Source organism: Odontesthes bonariensis, chromosome 12 (genome assembly GCF_027942865.1).
Source record: "Odontesthes bonariensis isolate fOdoBon6 chromosome 12, fOdoBon6.hap1, whole genome shotgun sequence".
In the NCBI taxonomy this organism is placed as follows: Eukaryota; Metazoa; Chordata; class Actinopteri; order Atheriniformes; family Atherinopsidae; genus Odontesthes; species Odontesthes bonariensis.
Genome location: NC_134517.1, coordinates 38423806 through 38444019, shown reverse-complemented (window position 1 = coordinate 38444019; position 20214 = coordinate 38423806). Strand labels below are relative to the sequence as shown.

Genomic DNA, 20214 nt, shown 5'->3' with positions numbered 1-20214 from the left:
ACTGCACAACCTCAGGTACACAACCACAGGTACACACTGCACAACCCCAGGTACACAACCCCAGGTACACACTACACAACCACAGGTACACACCTCATTACACAACCACAGGTACACAACCCCAGGTACACAACCTCAGGTACACACTGCACAACCACAGGTACAATACAACCACAGGTACAATACCACAGGTACACACTGCAAAACCACAGGTACACAACCTCAGGTACACACTGCACAACCACAGTTACACAACCCCAGGTACACAACCACAGGTACACACTGCACAACCACAGGTACACAACCACAGGTACACACTGCACAACCACAGTTACACACTGCACAACCCCAGGTACACAACCACAGGTACACACCTCATTACACAACCGCAGGTACACAACCACAGGTACACACTGCACAACCGCAGGTACACAACCACAGGTACATACTGCACAACCGCAGGTACACAACCACAGGTACACACTGCACAATCCCAGGTACACAACCACAGGTACACACCTCATTACACAACCGCAGGTACACAACCACAGGTACACACTGCACAACCGCAGGTACACAACCACAGGTACACACTGCACAACCGCAGGTACACAACCACAGGTACACAACCACAGGTACACACTGCACAACCGCAGGTACACAACCACAGGTACACACTGCACAATCACAGGTACACAACCACAGGTACACACTGCACAACCTCAGGTACAGTACCACAGGTACACACTGCACAACCTCAGGTACACAACTACAGGTACACACTGCACAACCTCAGGTACACAACCACAGGTACATGTTGTGAATCTCTGCTGGCCTCTTGACCAGGCTTACAGTTACTAATACAAGCTTAAAGCAACACTTTATGCCGACCTTTGCAGATCAAACTCTGTCGGCCATGTTCTAATAACTTTAATGTTCTCTGTCCCTCAGGAATCTGTCTCACAGCCGGTGGGCCTCTCCGGTTGGCTCTGGCTCCTCCTACATCGAGGATCTCCAGGTGGGCGTGGTCAAAAATCTCCAGGGCGATGGGCACGCTGCCTCGGTTGTCAGGATGAGCACCGGCGGAGCAGAAGGAGCTGAGAAGAACCGGAACTCCATCAACTATAAGCGGCAGCAGGCGCAGGTAAAATACCATCAAATGTGAGAAGAACTGAAGCTGAAGCTGAATCCATCCCTCACTCCCTCTCTGTCTGTGTGAGTCAGGCTCGCTCGTCCACCTCAGACTGCAACATGCTGACCTCCTCCACCCTGACGCCAGCCTCCGTCCTCTGCACCATCCCTGAGTCTCAGCACACCGGTATGAACCAGATGAACCTGAGCATGTTCACGTCCCTGGTGGTACAGTTCTGGATCCATGTGTTCTAACTGTCCCTTCCTGCAGGTGGCGCTGTGCCTGGTGTCGCTGTTTGCCTGCAGCTGACAGAAGAAGACCTGGAAGCCACCAAGCTGGACCCAAAAGAGGTTTCAACTTTTGATCCAGTCTGGTTTGCTTCTCTGAACCATCTGTTCACATTAACGTCATCAACCAACGTCTGTGTCTACAGGTCGACAAGAACCTGAGGGAAACGTCTGATGAAAACCTGATGGAGCACTCACAGAAGCAGTTCAGTTCCGAGCCCCAAACCGACAGCCGGCTTTACCATCAGCTGCTGCGCAGCACCGAGGTATCACAGCCCAGCAGGGATGGGAATTGATAAGATTTTTACGATTCCAATTCCATTTTCGATTCTGCTTAACGATTCGGTTCTTTGTCGGTTCCCTTATCGATTCTCATTTGGAGAAAAAGGACAACAAACCGGTCGATCAGCATCAACTTTGTTTAGTTTAGAAGTAACACGAGTCGTGACCTTACAAACCCAACAACGGTGAGGTCCACATTGGTCTATCCTGGCCTGGGTAATTGAACTCTTCCTGCTCTGGTGAAAGGAGAAGCTGGAGGTAGAGGTGAACTGGGGGTAGTACCACCAGCCTCTGGCTCTGAGCCAGTCAGGCTCTGTCTCTCATGATTTCATCTAAATGTAATGCCTGAGAAGGCCTTCATTTAACCTTAACCGTTACTAACAGCAGCTTTTACAATCAGGCAAATGGTGCTAACATGATAGGCAGTGTTTGTTAGTTAGTTACCTGCAGTGTTAGCCGAGGACATGCTAACGTTGCTAACGTTGCTAACGTTGCTGGGTTCAGATTCACCAACGTTAGTCCGGAGCAAATCGAAAACGCGACATTCATTCATAGTTATTGCATGTTGGTAGTATTTCCTCCCTTTGGTAAAATATTCACTTTGCAAGTTGCCCTGTTGTCGTCTTTTTTAGGGATGTGTAACCAAACTTTCGAGCGTTTGTACCACTTGGGCGCCATGTTTACTGTTGACTGCTGGCTGCACTGGACTCGCCACGCAACGTTGCGTGGTGACGTCATTTGCGCCCACTGGAATCGATAAGGGAATCGTTTGCAAAATCGCCAAACGATTCCAAGGAATTGAAACACTGGGAACCGGTTCTCGATTCCCATCCCTACACAGGATCATCTGTTCTGTTGTTCTTCCAGGTGAACAACATGCTGCTGACTGCTCAGAGGGAGCTGGGAGTTGTTGGAGGGGTAGATACCCCTCCCTCCTCCATCCACCCTCTGCCCAAACAACAGAACCTGCCCCAGAGGCCCACCAGCCTCCACCTGCTGCCCAAAACCAAGGAGACCGGCTCAGTGTGTTCTCGACTTAAGTTGGGGAAGCTCAAGTCAAACCACCGACAGGTATGAGAGGATTTAATCAGGTTCTCTGTCACTTAAACAGTATTCACACATAGGTACCCCATGCCTGAGGCCCAGGAACCATCCATCCCCTGGGCCCAGGAACCACTCATCCCCTGGGCCCAGGAACCACTCATCCCCTGGGCCCAGGCTCCATCCATCCCCTGGGCCCAGGCACCATCCATCCCCTGGGCCCAGGAACCACTCATCCCCTGGGCCCAGGCACCATCCATCCCCTGGGCCCAGGCTCCATCCATCCCCTGGGTCCAGGCACCATCCATCCCCTGGGCCCAGGAACCATCCATCCCCTGGGCCCAGGAACCATCCATCCCCAGGGCCCAGGAACCATCCATCCCCTGGGCCCAGGGGTTTTAAACCATCTTTCAGGTCGTAAGTTGTGTGTTAGTTTGCTGAGGTTCAGGGTTAGGACCTTCAGGTTTAGGACCTACAGGGTTAGGACCTTCAGGTTTAGGACCTACAGGGTTAGGACCTTCAGGGTTAGGACCTTCAGGTTTAGGACCTTCAGGGTTAGGACCTTCAGGTTTAGGACCTTCAGGGTTAGGACCTTCAGGTTTAGGACCTTCAGGTTTAGGACCTACAGGGTTGGGACCTTCAGGTTTAGGACCTTCAGGTTTAGGACCTACAGGGTTGGGACCTTCAGGGTTAGGACCTTCAGGGTTAGGACCTTCAGGTTTAGGACCTACAGGGTTAGGACCTTCAGGTTTAGGACCTTCAGGTTTAGGACCTTCAGGGTTGGGACCTTCAGGTTTAGGACCTTCAGGGTTAGGACCTACAGGGTTAGGACCTTCAGGTTTAGGACCTTCAGGTTTAGGACCTTCAGGGTTGGGACCTTCAGGTTTAGGACCTACAGGGTTAGGACCTTCAGGTTTAGGACCTACAGGTTTAGGACCTTCAGGTTTAGGACCTTCAGGTTTAGGACCTTCAGGGTTAGGACCTTCAGGTTTAGGACCTACAGGGTTGGGACCTTCAGGGTTGGGACCTTCAGGGTTAGGACCTTCAGGTTTAGGACCTACAGGGTTAGGACCTTCAGGTTTAGTACCTTCAGGTTTAGGACCTACAGGTTTAGGACCTACAGGGTTGGGACCTTCAGGTTTAGGACCTTCAGGGTTAGAACCTTCAGGGTTAGGACCTTCAGGTTTAGGACCTACAGGGTTGGGACCTTCAGGTTTAGGACCTTCAGGGTTAGAACCTTCAGGGTTAGGACCTTCAGGGTTAGAACCTTCAGGGTTAGGACCTTCAGGTTTAGGACCTTCAGGGTTAGGACCTTCAGGGTTAGGACCTTCAGGTTTAGGACCTTCAGGGTTAGGACCTTCTGGGTTGGGACCTTCAGGTTTAGGACCTTCAGGGTTAGGACCTACAGGGTTAGGACCTACAGGTTTAGGACCTTCAGGGTTAGGACCTACAGGGTTAGGACCTTCAGGTTTAGGACCTACAGGGTTAGGACCTTCAGGTTTAGGACCTTCAGGGTTAGGACCTTCAGGTTTAGGACCTACAGGGTTGGGACCTTCAGGGTTGGGACCTTCAGGTTTAGGACCTTCAGGTTTAGGACCTACAGGGTTAGGACCTTCAGGTTTAGGACCTTCAGGTTTAGGACCTACAGGTTTAGGACCTACAGGGTTGGGACCTTCAGGTTTAGGACCTTCAGGGTTAGAACCTTCAGGGTTAGGACCTTCAGGTTTAGGACCTACAGGGTTGGGACCTTCAGGTTTAGGATCTTCAGGGTTAGAACCTTCAGGGTTAGGACCTTCAGGATTAGAACCTTCAGGGTTAGGACCTTCAGGTTTAGGACCTTCAGGGTTAGAACCTTCAGGGTTAGGACCTACAGGGTTAGGACCTTCAGGGTTAGGACCTTCAGGTTTAGGACCTTCAGAGTTAGGACTTTCAGGTTTAGGACCTTCAGGTTTAGGACCTTCAGGGTTAGGACCTTCAGGGTTAGGACCTTCAGGGTTAGGACCTTCTGGGTTAGGACCTTCAGGGTTAGGACCTTCAGGTTTAGCACCTTCAGGGTTGGGACCTTCAGGTTTAGGACCTTCAGTGTTAGGACCTTCAGGGTTGGGACCTTCAGGTTTAGGACCTTCAGGGTTAGGACCTTCAGGGTTAGGACCTTCAGGTTTAGGACCTTCAGGTTTAGGACCTTCAGGGTTAGGAGCTTCAGGTTTAGGACCTTCAGGTTTAGGACCTTCAGGGTTAGGACCTTCAGGGTTAGGACCTTCAGGTTTAGGACCATCAGGGTTAGGACCTACAGGTTTAGGACCTTCAGGTTTAGGACCTTCAGGGTTAGAACCTTCAGGTTTAGGACCTTCAGGGTTAGAACCTTCAGGGTTAGGACCTTCAGGGTTAGGACCTTCAGGTTTAGGACCTTCAGGGTTAGGACCTTCAAGGTTTAGGACCTTCAGGGTTAGGACCTTCAGGTTTAGGACCTTCAGGGTTAGGACCTTCAGGGTTAGGACCTTCAGGTTTAGGACCTACAGGGTTAGAACCTTCAGGGTTAGGACCTTCAGGTTTAGGAGCTTCAGTGTTAGGACCTTCAGGGTAAGGACCTTCAGGGTTAGGACCTTCAGGTTTAGGACCTACAGGGTTAGGACCTTCAGGTTTAGGACCTTCAGGGTTAGGACCTGCTTTCTTTATGTTCTATGTAAACAATGTGGGCAGAAAATGACTGACGCATCATGACATCTTCATGCCAATGAGCCGACTGTTTGCAGGTTTGTTATTTTAACTGCTTCACTGATCCAGAATTCACCGTTTTTCAGGTGGAAACAGGCGTCGCAAAGATGAACACGGTGACAGCCGTGGCGACGGCAGAGCGGCACCTGGTTACCACGGTTACCAACAATGCAAACACGAGGAGCAGCAGCACAAATAGGACAGAAGTCCACTCTGTCTCCTCCGGGGTTCCCACGCTGGTGACAAACGCCATGATTGGAGGAGGAAGAACCAATCCTGCGGGACCACAGGTGGAGGAGGAGCAGGGAGGGACGGGTGGAGGAGCTCAGGCCCAAGGGAACCTGCTCAACTTCAGTCCAGATGAGCACGAACCTCTGCTGAGGAGGGAGCAGCTACCGGCTGAGAGCGAAGCCCCTCCTCCTCTTCATCATCATCATCACAGCCGAGCCGGGAACGCCTCGTCAGGGCGCTCCAACTCCAACAACAACAACAACCGGCTGGCGCTGGGCTCGCAGGTGGAGGTCCGTGGGCCTGAAAAGAACCCGTGTTCAGGTGCCAGTCAGGGCGGAAGAGTCGGTTGTCCTAAACCAGAACCAGAACCAGAACCTGCCCCTGTCTCAGATCTGGATTATAAGATCCTGGGTTCATCTGGCAAAGACCTCACCCTACTGGCCCCGCCCATCGCCGAGGCTCCTCTCTGGGTCGCTGCAGAAGTTCCACAGACAGAAGTTCCACCGACAGAAGTTCCACAGACAGAAGTTCCACCGACAGAAGTTCCACCGACAGAAGTTCCACCGACAGAAGTTCCACCGACAGAAGTTCCACAGACAGAAGTTCCACCGACAGAAGTTCCACAGACAGAAGTTCCACAGACAGAAGTTCCACCGACAGAAGTTCCACCGACAGAAGTTCCTTCAGCTCCAGTTCCCCAGAACTCCCAGGAATCTGACCCGGACCTTAAATGTTCCAGAGTTCAGACTTCAGAAACCCCGACCCTGGCTCAGAATCCTGCAGCTCCAGCAGCACCTCCAGGAGCCGCTGACCGTTCAGCATCAGAACCGGCAGGTCCACAGAATCCATGGGCCCAGCTGAGACCGACCAAAGCCAGGAGGCCCGAGCGACCCTGCTCCCTGGACCTGTCCTCGTCCTGCATCTCCTCAGGTGAGTCTTCATCAGATGAAGGACAGACTTTTGGTTTGTTGCTGCTGTTTGTGCCAAAAACCTTCAGCTAAAATCTGTTGTTCTGGAAGGAGAAATGTTCTGTGGTTCTGGAAGGAGAAATGTTCTGTAGTTCTGGAAGGAGAAATGTTCTGTGGTTCTGGAAGGAGAAATGTTCTGTGGTTCTGGAAGGAGAAATGTTCTGTGGTTCTGGAAGGAGAAATGTTCTGTGGTTCTGGAAAGAGAAATCTTCTGTAGTTCTGGAAGGAGAAATGTTCTGTAGTTCTGGAAGGAGAAATGTTCTGTAGTTCTGGAAGGAGAAATGTTCTGTAGTTCTGGAAAGAGAAATGTTCTGTAGTTCTGGAAGGAGAAATGTTCTGTAGTTCTTGAAGGAGAAATGTTCTGTGGTTCTGGAAGGAGAAATGTTCTGTAGTTCTGGAAGGAGAAATGTTCTGTAGTTCTGGAAGGAGAAATGTTCTGTGGTTCTGGAAGGAGAAATGTTCTGTAGTTCTGGAAGGAGAAATGTTCTGTAGTTCTTGAAGGAGAAATGTTCTGTAGTTCTGGAAGGAGAAATGTTCTGTAGTTCTTGAAGGAGAAATGTTCTGTAGTTCTGGAAGGAGAAATGTTCTGTAGTTCTGGAAGGAGAAATGTTCTGTAGTTCTGGAAGGAGAAATGTTCTGTAGTTCTGGAAAGAGAAATGTTCTGTGGTTCTGGAAGGAGAAATGTTCTGTGGTTCTGGAAGGAGAAATGTTCTGTAGTTCTGGAAGGAGAAATGTTCTGTGGTTCTGGAAGGAGAAATGTTCTGTAGTTCTGGAAGGAGAAATGTTCTGTAGTTCTTGAAGGAGAAATGTTCTGTAGTTCTGGAAGGAGAAATGTTCTGTAGTTCTTGAAGGAGAAATGTTCTGTAGTTCTGGAAGGAGAAATGTTCTGTAGTTCTGGAAAGAGAAATGTTCTGTGGTTCTGGAAGGAGAAATGTTCTGTGGTTCTGGAAGGAGAAATGTTCTGTAGTTCTGGAAGGAGAAATGTTCTGTGGTTCTGGAAGGAGAAATGTTCTGTGGTTCTGGAAAGAGAAATGTTCTGTAGTTCTTGAAGGAGAAATGTTCTGTAGTTCTTGAAGGAGAAATGTTCTGTAGTTCTTGAAGGAGAAATGTTCTGTAGTTCTGGAAGGAGAAATGTTCTGTAGTTCTTGAAAGAGAAATGTTCTGTAGTTCTGGAAGGAGAAATGTTCTGTAGTTCTGGAAGGAGAAATGTTCTGTAGTTCTGGAAGGAGAAATGTTCTGTAGTTCTGGAAGGAGAAATGTTCTGTGGTTCTGGAAAGAGAAATGTTCTGTAGTTCTTGAAGGAGAAATGTTCTGTAGTTCTTGAAGGAGAAATGTTCTGTAGTTCTTGAAGGAGAAATGTTCTGTAGTTCTGGAAGGAGAAATGTTCTGTGGTTCTGGAAGGAGAAATGTTCTGTGGTTCTGGAAAGAGAAATCTTCTGTAGTTCTGGAAGGAGAAATGTTCTGTAGTTCTGGAAGGAGAAATGTTCTGTAGTTCTGGAAGGAGAAATGTTCTGTAGTTCTGGAAAGAGAAATGTTCTGTAGTTCTGGAAGGAGAAATGTTCTGTGGTTCTGGAAGGAGAAATGTTCTGTAGTTCTGGAAGGAGAAATGTTCTGTAGTTCTGGAAGGAGAAATGTTCTGTGGTTCTGGAAGGAGAAATGTTCTGTAGTTCTGGAAGGAGAAATGTTCTGTAGTTCTTGAAGGAGAAATGTTCTGTAGTTCTGGAAGGAGAAATGTTCTGTAGTTCTTGAAGGAGAAATGTTCTGTAGTTCTGGAAGGAGAAATGTTCTGTAGTTCTGGAAGGAGAAATGTTCTGTAGTTCTGGAAAGAGAAATGTTCTGTAGTTCTGGAAGGAGAAATGTTCTGTGGTTCTGGAAGGAGAAATGTTCTGTGGTTCTGGAAGGAGAAATGTTCTGTAGTTCTGGAAGGAGAAATGTTCTGTGGTTCTGGAAGGAGAAATGTTCTGTAGTTCTGGAAGGAGAAATGTTCTGTAGTTCTTGAAGGAGAAATGTTCTGTAGTTCTGGAAGGAGAAATGTTCTGTAGTTCTTGAAGGAGAAATGTTCTGTAGTTCTGGAAGGAGAAATGTTCTGTAGTTCTGGAAGGAGAAATGTTCTGTAGTTCTGGAAGGAGAAATGTTCTGTGGTTCTGGAAGGAGAAATGTTCTGTGGTTCTGGAAGGAGAAATGTTCTGTAGTTCTGGAAGGAGAAATGTTCTGTAGTTCTGGAAGGAGAAATGTTCTGTAGTTCTTGAAGGAGAAATGTTCTGTAGTTCTTGAAGGAGAAATGTTCTGTAGTTCTTGAAGGAGAAATGTTCTGTAGTTCTTGAAGGAGAAATGTTCTGTAGTTCTTGAAGGAGAAATGTTCTGTAGTTCTTGAAGGAGAAATGTTCTGTAGTTCTTGAAGGAGAAATGTTCTGTAGTTCTGGAAGGAGAAATGTTCTGTAGTTCTTGAAAGAGAAATGTTCTGTAGTTCTGGAAGGAGAAATGTTCTGTAGTTCTGGAAGGAGAAATGTTCTGTAGTTCTGGAAGGAGAAATGTTCTGTAGTTCTGGAAGGAGAAATGTTCTGTGGTTCTGGAAAGAGAAATGTTCTGTAGTTCTTGAAGGAGAAATGTTCTGTAGTTCTTGAAGGAGAAATGTTCTGTAGTTCTTGAAGGAGAAATGTTCTGTAGTTCTGGAAGGAGAAATGTTCTGTAGTTCTTGAAAGAGAAATGTTCTGTAGTTCTGGAAGGAGAAATGTTCTGTAGTTCTGGAAGGAGAAATGTTCTGTAGTTCTTGAAGGAGAAATGTTCTGTAGTTCTTGAAAGAGAAATGTTCTGTAGTTCTGGAAGGAGAAATGTTCTGTAGTTCTGGAAGGAGAAATGTTCTGTAGTTCTTGAAGGAGAAATGTTCTGTGGTTCTGGAAGGAGAAATGTTCTGTAGTTCTTGAAGGAGAAATGTTCTGTAGTTCTTGAAGGAGAAATGTTCTGTAGTTCTGGAAGGAGAAATGTTCTGTAGTTCTGGAAGGAGAAATGTTCTGTAGTTCTTGAAAGAGAAATGTTCTGTAGTTCTTGAAGGAGAAATGTTCTGTAGTTCTGGAAGGAGAAATGTTCTGTAGTTCTGGAAGGAGAAATGTTCTGTAGTTCTTGAAGGAGAAATGTTCTGTAGTTCTTGAAGGAGAAATGTTCTGTAGTTCTGGAAGGAGAAATGTTCTGTGGTTCTGGAAGGAGAAATGTTCTGTAGTTCTTGAAGGAGAAATGTTCTGTAGTTCTGGAAGGAGAAATGTTCTGTAGTTCTGGAAAGAGAAATGTTCTGTGGTTCTGGAAGGAGAAATGTTCTGTAGTTCTTGAAAGAGAAATGTTCTGTAGTTCTGGAAGGAGAAATGTTCTGTAGTTCTTGAAGGAGAAATGTTCTGTAGTTCTGGAAGGAGAAATGTTCTGTAGTTCTTGAAAGAGAAATGTTCTGTAGTTCTGGAAGGAGAAATGTTCTGTAGTTCTGGAAGGAGAAATGTTCTGTAGTTCTTGAAGGAGAAATGTTCTGTAGTTCTTGAAAGAGAAATGTTCTGTAGTTCTGGAAGGAGAAATGTTCTGTAGTTCTTGAAGGAGAAATGTTCTGTGGTTCTGGAAAGAGAAATGTTCTGTAGTTCTTGAAGGAGAAATGTTCTGTAGTTCTGGAAGGAGAAATGTTCTGTAGTTCTGGAAGGAGAAATGTTCTGTAGTTCTGGAAAGAGAAATGTTCTGTAGTTCTTGAAAGAGAAATGTTCTGTAGTTCTTGAAGGAGAAATGTTCTGTAGTTCTGGAAGGAGAAATGTTCTGTAGTTCTGGAAGGAGAAATGTTCTGTAGTTCTTGAAGGAGAAATGTTCTGTAGTTCTGGAAGGAGAAATGTTCTGTAGTTCTTGAAAGAGAAATGTTCTGTAGTTCTTGAAGGAGAAATGTTCTGTAGTTCTGGAAAGAGAAATGTTCTGTAGTTCTGGAAGGAGAAATGTTCTGTAGTTCTTGAAGGAGAAATGTTCTGTGGTTCTGGAAGGAGAAATGTTCTGTAGTTCTTGAAGGAGAAATGTTCTGTGGTTCTGGAAGGAGAAATGTTCTGTAGTTCTTGAAGGAGAAATGTTCTGTAGTTCTTGAAGGAGAAATGTTCTGTAGTTCTGGAAGGAGAAATGTTCTGTAGTTCTGGAAGGAGAAATGTTCTGTAGTTCTGGAAGGAGAAATGTTCTGTAGTTCTGGAAAGAGAAATGTTCTGTAGTTCTGGAAGGAGAAATGTTCTGTAGTTCTTGAAAGAGAAATGTTCTGTGGTTCTGGAAGGAGAAATGTTCTGTAGTTCTTGAAAGAGAAATGTTCTGTGGTTCTGGAAGGAGAAATGTTCTGTAGTTCTGGAAAGAGAAATGTTCTGTGGTTCTGGAAGGAGAAATGTTCTGTAGTTCTGGAAAGAGAAATGTTCTGTAGTTCTGGAAAGAGAAATGTTCTGTAGTTCTTGAAGGAGAAATGTTCTGTAGTTCTGGAAGGAGAAATGTTCTGTAGTTCTGGAAGGAGAAATGTTCTGTAGTTCTTGAAGGAGAAATGTTCTGTAGTTCTGGAAGGAGAAATGTTCTGTAGTTCTTGAAAGAGAAATGTTCTGTAGTTCTTGAAGGAGAAATGTTCTGTAGTTCTGGAAAGAGAAATGTTCTGTAGTTCTGGAAGGAGAAATGTTCTGTAGTTCTTGAAGGAGAAATGTTCTGTGGTTCTGGAAGGAGAAATGTTCTGTAGTTCTTGAAGGAGAAATGTTCTGTAGTTCTTGAAGGAGAAATGTTCTGTAGTTCTGGAAGGAGAAATGTTCTGTAGTTCTGGAAGGAGAAATGTTCTGTAGTTCTGGAAGGAGAAATGTTCTGTAGTTCTGGAAAGAGAAATGTTCTGTAGTTCTGGAAGGAGAAATGTTCTGTAGTTCTTGAAAGAGAAATGTTCTGTGGTTCTGGAAGGAGAAATGTTCTGTAGTTCTTGAAAGAGAAATGTTCTGTAGTTCTGGAAAGAGAAATGTTCTGTAGTTCTTGAAGGAGAAATGTTCTGTAGTTCTTGAAAGAGAAATGTTCTGTAGTTCTGGAAAGAGAAATGTTCTGTAGTTCTTGAAGGAGAAATGTTCTGTAGTTCTTGAAGGAGAAATGTTCTGTGGTTCTGGAAGGAGAAATGTTCTGTAGTTCTGGAAAGAGAAATGTTCTGTGGTTCTGGAAGGAGAAATGTTCTGTAGTTCTGGAAAGAGAAATGTTCTGTAGTTCTGGAAGGAGAAATGTTCTGTAGTTCTTGAAAGAGAAATGTTCTGTGGTTCTGGAAGGAGAAATGTTCTGTAGTTCTGGAAAGAGAAATGTTCTGTGGTTCTGGAAGGTTTTCCTGGGTTTCGGGTTTATAGGTCAGTTCCTCCTTCATCTTTCTGGCTGTAGACGTCCTGATTGGAGGGTAAAGACCGCTGGGACCTCCTCACCTGAGGCTCACAGCTGGTTCTGCTCTGCATCAGCACCGCTGCAGACGGGTTCTGGTTCTGGTTCTGCATCAGCACCGCTGCAGACGGGTTCTGGTTCTGGTTCTGCATCAGCACCGCTGCAGACGGGTTCTGGTTCTGGTTCTGAGGCCCGTGTTTCTGATAACGTCTTCTTCTCCTTCTTCTTCTTCTTCTCAGACGATGTTTCCCTGACCGACGGCGGCAGTCTGAGCGCCACAGGAGAGAAAATAAAGCGCCGTGTGAAGACTCCCTACACCCTGAAGAAGTGGCGTCCAGCCTCCTGGGTGGTGTCCACGGACACGGCTCTGGACCCAGACTTCGAGTTCAACACCAGGAGCAGCGGTCAGACCCCCAAGATAAACCAGTCCAAATCCAGCATGGCGGTCTTTTTGGTTGGAGGAGGAGCCACGGCGACCACGACCTCCGACCCCGACGGGATGAGCTGCTTCTGAAGGAGGAGGAGCTGCTCCATCACTTCTCTGTCCTCCTTCTCTTTAGTTGCTGGGGGGCCGCATCATCCCGTGGCCCCCCAGCGTTAAATGGCCCCTCATAGAATCAGAATTCCTCTAAATTACCCAGAATGCAGCACTGGAGGACTGGGTTCTTATTGCATCTGCAGTCCTGAACCGGTGTACACAGGTGTGAACGGGTGTGAACAGGTGTGCACAGGTGTGAACATGTGTGAACAAGTGTGAACGGGTGTGAACATGTGTGAACATGTGTGAACGGGTGTGAACAAGTGTGAACAGGTGTGAACGGGTGTGAACATGTGTGAACATGTGTGAACAAGTGTGAACGGGTGTGAACGGGTGTGAACATGTGTGAACGGGTGTGAACAGGTGTGCACAGGTGTGAACAAGTGTGAACGGGTGTGAACGGGTGTGAACGGGTGTGAACGGGTGTGAACAAGTGTGAACAAGTGTGAACGGGTGTGAACAGGTGTGAACGGGTGTGCACAGGTGTGCACAGGTGTGAACATGTGTGAACAGGTGTGAACGGGTGTGAACGGGTGTGAACGGGTGTGAACAGGTGTGAACAGGTGTGCACAGGTGTGAACAGGTGTGAACGGGTGTGAACAGGTGTGCACAGGTGTGAACAGGTGTGCACAGGTGTGAACAGGTGTGCACAGGTGTGCACAGGTGTGAACAAGTGTGAACGGGTGTGAACATGTGTGAACGGGTGTGAACAGGTGTGAACAGGTGTGCACAGGTGTGAACAAGTGTGAACGGGTGTGAACGGGTGTGAACAAGTGTGAACAAGTGTGAACGGGTGTGAACAGGTGTGCACAGGTGTGCACAGGTGTGCACAGGTGTGAACGGGTGTGAACGGGTGTGAACGGGTGTGAACGGGTGTGAACAGGTGTGCACAGGTGTGCACAGGTGTGCACAGGTGTGAACAGGTGTGCACAGGTGTGCACAGGTGTGCACAGGTGTGCACGGGTGTGAACGGGTGTGAACAGGTGTGAACAGGTGTGCACGGGTGTGAACAGGTGTGAACAGGTGTGCACAGGTGTGCACAGGTGTGAACAGGTGTGCACAGGTGTGCACAGGTGTGAACATGTGTGAACAAGTGTGAACAAAAATGTAAATTAAGAAACATGAAACATCTCCACATCACACTGCCAATAATTATAGTTTTTATGAGTTTTAGTTTCTTCTTTGGACAGAATCTCAGGGTTCTGGACGGGATCAGAAAGCTCTTCAAACAAAGGATTCTTCTTTTAGAAAGCAGAAGCAGTCAGACGGTGGAGGTCAGATGGACCCGGCTAACATCTGCATGTTGTTAACAGTTCACTCATCAGCTGCTTTTACTCCCTTTATGTGAAAGTCTGAATGAATTTTCCATCTGATCCAGAACACATGACGGCGGGCCGTGACCCGACAGGCTCACCACAGACACCCGGCTCCGTTTGATTAGAGCAGAGGAGCCTTTTTATCTTAATGTTCATGAAGTAAAGCCACTCTTTAAAGCTCACGAACAGGAGCAGATACTTTGTCTTCTTTTGTTCAGTTTCTTTGGAACAAACCTTTCTGCTTTTATAGATGTTATCTTTTATAAATGTGACCTTTTCCCTTTATGTTCCACATCTGTAACAGCAGCTTTCAACACGAACTCACAGGGTCATGATCCGTTGGTTCAGCCTTTTAGACGCTTTGTAAGATCTCTTCAGTTATTTTCATCTTTTCTACAGTTTCTAATGTTTTTACATGTTTTAGTTTTGCATCATGAAAACATCAGAACCAGAACTCAGTGTGGTTCTGGTTCTGAGCAGACCAGAGGACGGAAACTGCTCTGTGGACCTAAACATCTGGACTGTTCAGCAGATCTGGTTTCCCTGGTTCTTCTGGAGCTTCTGACAGATCTAATCCCGCTGGAGCCTTTTTTTGTAACCATTTTTCTACTTCTTTTTGCTTCTGCAGGGACTTCTGCAGTTTACAAACTGATCTTTGATATTTTGATGCCTTGTTGTGTGTAATTTCCTCCTGTAGCAGTAAGATTTAAGAACGTTTGAAAAGAACCACACAGGTGTCCACAGGCCGTGGCAGAGCTGCTGGTTAAAAAGATGATCAAACACACATTAAATATTGTTCCTTCAGCTCGTTAAAATCGAGCTGAGCAATGTGTCTGTTAAATAATATTCTTATTAATATTAGAATCAAATGGAAAGTTTCTTTTACTGATGAAGTGCCAGAAGCACCTTTTGTTGGTGGATTTCCCTTTAAAGTCGCTGACTGTAGCTCATATGTTTCTCATGATGTTTCTCATGATGTTCAGTGAGTAGAGCATACATGTGTATACCTGCATTTAGATTAATATATTTATCACCTGCATGAAGCATTGCATCACTGAAGTGTTACAGATTTAAAGGGGACTGATTCTGCTCATTTCCAGCTTTACATGTTTTTATTCTGCGACTCCATCAGAGCAGTTTTTTTGTTAAAAATGACCCCATATGGGGGGTCCGTAGTGTAGTGGGTACAGCAGGGGCCCCATGTACAGAGGCTACAGTCCTCGCTGCAGCTGGCCCCGGTTCGACTCCCGCACCGAGCGGCCCTGTGCTGCGTGTCTTTCCCCTCTCTCTGCCCCCTGCTTCCTGTCTCTGAACTTTCCATTAAAGGCACAAAAGCCCCAAAAAATAATAAAAATAAATAAAAAATGACCCCTTATGAGAAGCCCCTATGTGAAACTAGTTGTTTTAGCTCCTGTCTCTTTAAGGCCCCCCCTCCTGAAAGCCCACTAGCCTCTGATTGGCCAGCTTCTGGAAGCCTGCTAGGGGCGGTGCTCCCTCTGATTGGCCAGCTTCTGGAATTCTGCTAGGGGCGGGGCTTCCTCTCATTGGCCAGCTTCTGGAATTCTGCTAGGGGCGGGGCTTCCTCTCATTGGCCAGCTTCTGGAAGCCTGCTAGGGGCGGGGCTTCCTCTTATTGGCCAGCTTCTGGAAGCCTGCTGGGGGTTAGTGCTGTGAGCTCTGCTGACGTTTAACGTTTAATAGAAACATTTACTTGATTGTTGATTTAAAGATGATCAGAGCTGATGAATCGCTGACATTGTGGCATTACGTATATGACTATAAAAAAAAGGAAAAGCTGCATCAGTCCCCCTTAAATCTGCGCGTTCATGTATAAAACTGTAGAAAGAAGTATTGCTTTGGGTTGAGTTCATGCCACAGTGTATAATGTAGATAAAAACATGATATTTAACTCTGGTTCTGATGATTCTGGGATGTTTGAAAGTCTCCATCTGTTGATGAATATGTCTTGTGTTTGTTTTAAGTATTTATGTGTACTTATGTATGATAGCTTTCCAGAAGTGTAAATACTTAGTGTACATTATTATCCATTGTATACTTTCACATGGGACCCTTACTGCATACTTCCTGTGAACATGTGGTATCATGTTAGCGCGGAACTTCCATTGCATGCCCAGCAGGTTAGAAACCAGCTTCCTGCTTCAGTCTCACCTCATGTTCTCGTGTTTCGTGTTCACGCTTCAGCTCATCGTTAAATAAAGTGCAGACACTCCAGCATGTCCGTGTGTTTCATTTACAATATCTCAACTTTCCTTTATATTCCAGAGTGGCGCCGCCCTAGTGGCAGTCTGCTGCGACAGCTCTGGTCATATCGTGTCTTTTATGGACTTTATTCTCTGTGAAAACAAATTTTTTTTCAACACATTTCTTTGTTGGTTTGGACGCCGTCCTGCTGGAAGGACACTTTTTAACATGGTAACCATGGCAACATGATAGTTGCTGTCCTCTGAGGAGACGTCTAGGACAGACAGCAAAGAGGAGGAAGTTTAATCTGCTGTCTTCCCTTGATCATCATGGGGAATGTGAGGACAGTGGCAGTGAGTTTGGGAATATTGGGAAAGCTTGGTTTTTGTTTGACACGGATTCAGATACATACACTGGTGTCCAATAGACAGAGACTGCAGACAGAATGGTAAGAGTAAGGACTAAATGCTGTTAAATCTATAAAATGAAATGAAAAAAACACTTGATTGATCCCAAAGGGAAAGCTAATGTATATAATAATATATTATTAAAATATTCAATCATTAATGTTATTATGTGCACAAACAAGGTTCGGACACAAAGGGTGAAATAGTTATCAGGAAAACATCCATCAGGACTCTGGATGGGGCTCTGATTTAGAATAAAAAAAAACAGAACCAGAGAAACTGGGCTTGAAAAGATCTTTTTCTCAGTTGTATCTTATTTTAATTTGTCCGACTGAAGGCTGATTAATGGTCGGAAACCAGGTCGTCTGCGTGTGTGTCGCAGTTAACGCAGACATGCCCCCCCCCTTACGCAGACACTCTGGTGCACCTCCTCAAAACTGTAACTCACCGCAGACAGTGCCGCAGGGAGGAGAGAAAGGAGGCCTCTGATTGGTCAACTCTACATCCGCTCTACACTATGCGTATTTCCGGTTTGCTAACCGGCTAATGGTGACGCTAACCGTGACGATTCTTTCGCCTCTCTGCCAGCTCCAGTAGTAGCAATATTTCTTCTATTTCTAGATCGATCAGCTGCATCTCAATCAAAGTGCGCATTCGTCCAGTCGCCATTGTTGTTGAATGACCTCCGTAACCGTAACACCCACAATCCTAGCTTGTTCGTGATTGTCCCTCTTGCGTTGTGGCGTGGGATTAACATAGCGCAGACAGCGCTTCAAGGCATAAATAAAAAATAACTGCGTCGTGTCTGCGACAAGCTCACTGCGACACACTGCTGCGAGAGTATACACGGCCCTTAAAGGGGAACTCCGGGGCATTTGAAGCGCATTTCCATTGCTAGAGGTTGTCAAATACTGATAGTAGGACACAGACAGGTGCAAATCTGCGCTCCCTGTGTGGAGATCGCGCTGTTCGCTCAGCCTGTCGTGCGAGGCTAATACGTGCTAAGGGGCAAGCGCTAACCCTTCCACGTAAAACAACAACTTGCACACTGCAGAAACGTCACACCACTTTATAAACCATCCGACAATAAAGTCACAAGCCTTACCATAAAAACCATATGCATGGTTCTGACATTACTGGCATGGGGACGTTACAAAACAACTTTATAAACAGCATGTAACTCACCGGCTGGTTGTAGGCTCGCGCATGTGAAAGCCCAAAAGAGTCGATGGACGATAATCCCATATACAAAACAATTATATTCTCTAGAAAAACTGCGTTCAAGTATTTAAAACATTACAACAATATTACTGGGCATGTATTGTTGTAATGTTTTAAATACTTCTCCTTTAAGACTGCAGCACAGATGAGTGGCAGTAACTCACCTGAAACGGTAGGTGTCGCAGTTTAACCAGAGAAGAAGCATGTGCTGGATCTGATGTTTGTCCACCAGATGGCGCCAAACTGACAGGAATCAGCACACTGAGATGGATAGATAAGTACTTTATTCATCCCAATTTGGGAAATTATTGTGTTGCAACAGTGTACAGTATAAAATATATGTAAAATTAAAGGAAAAACAAGCAAATATAATAGAATAAAAATAGAGAAATAAACATCAGCTATAAACAAATCTACAGTATGAAAAGTAGAGTAAATAATAATAATAGTAATAATAATAATAAACATCAGTAAACTAAATAAAAACAGATTTGTACGTTTAACAATAAAGGTAAAAATAAATTTAACTGAGCAGACTGAACCAATAAGAAATATAGGGTATATGGATAATTTGTAGGTCCAAACTGAACCCTCCTCCACCTCCTCCAGCTGTGACAGAGGATCGCTGAGGAGAAGTGTAGTTTGTTAGTTATTTGTTTATTTGTGACAGGACTCTGCATATTAATAAACATATAATGTAAATATGCCAGATTTAGCTCCAAGGCTAATTTCCATCTGCAGTCCTGCTGTTCACACTAAAATAAAGACAAAAACAGGAAACAAGAAAACAAAGCGTGCAACATTCCATATCACTCAACCACATCACAAGATATACAACAAATGAGCTGTTATGGTACGAATACCATATCAACACAGATAATGTTTTACCCTCCTATACAAGTATACATTTATTAAAGTGCATCTGGTACTATATTAAAGTGCATTTATCCTAAAGTGCTATTTTTAAAGTGCACTGAGCAGGAGTGTAGGTGGAGCAGCCGGAGGAAGAGGCGGAGTCCCGGGGCAGAATGCGCTGATTATTCAGGTGGAGAACAGAAGCCGCTCAGTCTGCTGCGGGTTCTTCTGCTGCTGCGGGTTCTTCTGCTGCTGCGGGTTCTTCTGCTGCTGCTTCATCAGGTCAGACACGCTTCTTCTTCTTCACACTTTGGTCTCTTTCTCCTTTTTTACCGGGCTCTCTGGTGGGCGGAGTCAGCGCCGCACGCGGCTCCCGCACGCGGCTCCCGCAGCTTCACCTTCTTCAGTCCGGACTGATGAGATGCTTCCAAAGTCCGGGGAACCGGTTTAAACTGTTCACCTGCAGTCTCTGTGAGTCCCAAACTGAAGGAAACAGCTGGCCAAACAGCAGCTTCTCCTTCAGCTCTTTGGTCTGAATGCATCCAGATGGAGTCCAGTGAAACTGTGGGTTCAGTTCTGTGCAGAAGGGAAAGTTTTGGGGACGTTTTATCTGAGCTGCGGATGTTATTCAGCTTCAGATTTACCTGTTTAAAGTCTTTTTTACCAATTTAATCCCGCTAATTCTTTACAATTCTTTATAATTATGGGTCCAGCTGCTGAAACGTTTCAGCACACAGTTTGAGGAATTCCATATTTAAGATTTAAAGGACAAATTAAATGTGCTTAAAGTTTAACAAACATCCGGTGATATGATTTTGGTAAAATATTGACTGAAAGTGAATGAAGACAGTCAGAACGTGAGTCCTGATTCTGACCATCAGTGCAGGTGTTGAAGCTGGAAATCATAAATCCTGCCACATGATTACCATTTATATATATTTATACTTTCAGCGGAGGCATCAGCCTGTCGTTCCAAAGGCTTCATGATAAATTAAATGTGCTGGAAAAACGTTCTTCAGACGGTAAATCAGATCAATTTCAACCAGAAGTCAGAGTTTAAATCTGGGTTTGGCTCTTCTGATGTAAATCCTGATTTATACGCTTCATTTGTGCATCTTACATATTTAATATAGTTTGTGATTTAGAAAGTAATAATTTTACAAATTAATTGATTTAAAATGTGTTAATGAGGACTAAAATGCTTGGGCTCAAAGTGGTCTAAATTCCTACTGTTTACTGTATTTAAGTAGCTCAGGCCAGTCCGTGTACCTGAGCATCTTCAGAGGAATGTGTTTTTTCTTCGTTAAGCCACTTAACTCTGACCTGTGAACCATTCAGGCAGGAAAAAGGCTCCTAACTCAAGGGATGAACCAGTGTTGTGTCCACATTTTAAACTGGATCTTTAGGCACTTTGTTCCCAGCAGCCTGTCACAGAGACACATCATTTGTTCCCATTTCTTTAGCTGCATCTGTGAAAAATGTTTTTTTAAAGGGAGGGTTGTTTGAAGTGAGAATTGAACAGGATTTCATTGTTGCATCTCCTTCATTCTAAACCTCCTTCTTTTAGTTCTGAATATCTCATTTTGGTCTTTACTACTTAATTTGAATATCGTATAAATGGCTGTTTAATATGTGAGATGC

General features: G+C 45.3%; 1 protein-coding gene across 25 annotated transcripts in view; it reads left to right on the top strand.

The window, feature by feature from the left end:
* The window catches only part of LOC142397002 (bone morphogenetic protein receptor type-2-like), a 58752-nt gene extending 43528 nt beyond the window's left edge, over positions 1–15224 (top strand). The window contains exons 13-21 of one of the 25 annotated variants that reach the window (XR_012772594.1): positions 952–1144; positions 1225–1318; positions 1403–1482; positions 1566–1685; positions 2569–2772; positions 5544–6618; positions 12275–12906; positions 12947–12986; positions 13037–15224. Coding sequence is in view for 1 of the 25 variants with exons in the window: in XM_075480391.1 (XP_075336506.1) it covers positions 952–1144; positions 1225–1318; positions 1403–1482; positions 1566–1685; positions 2569–2772; positions 5544–6618; positions 12275–12549 (2041 nt within the window). In the remaining 24 variants the exon portion in view is untranslated. Of the gene's footprint in view, positions 1–951; positions 1145–1224; positions 1319–1402; positions 1483–1565; positions 1686–2568; positions 2773–5543; positions 6619–12274 lie in introns of all 25 variants that reach the window. The other 24 variants (XR_012772592.1, XR_012772593.1, XR_012772589.1 and 21 more) reach the window with 24 other exon arrangements.
* The last annotated feature ends 4990 nt before the right edge of the window (positions 15225–20214 follow it).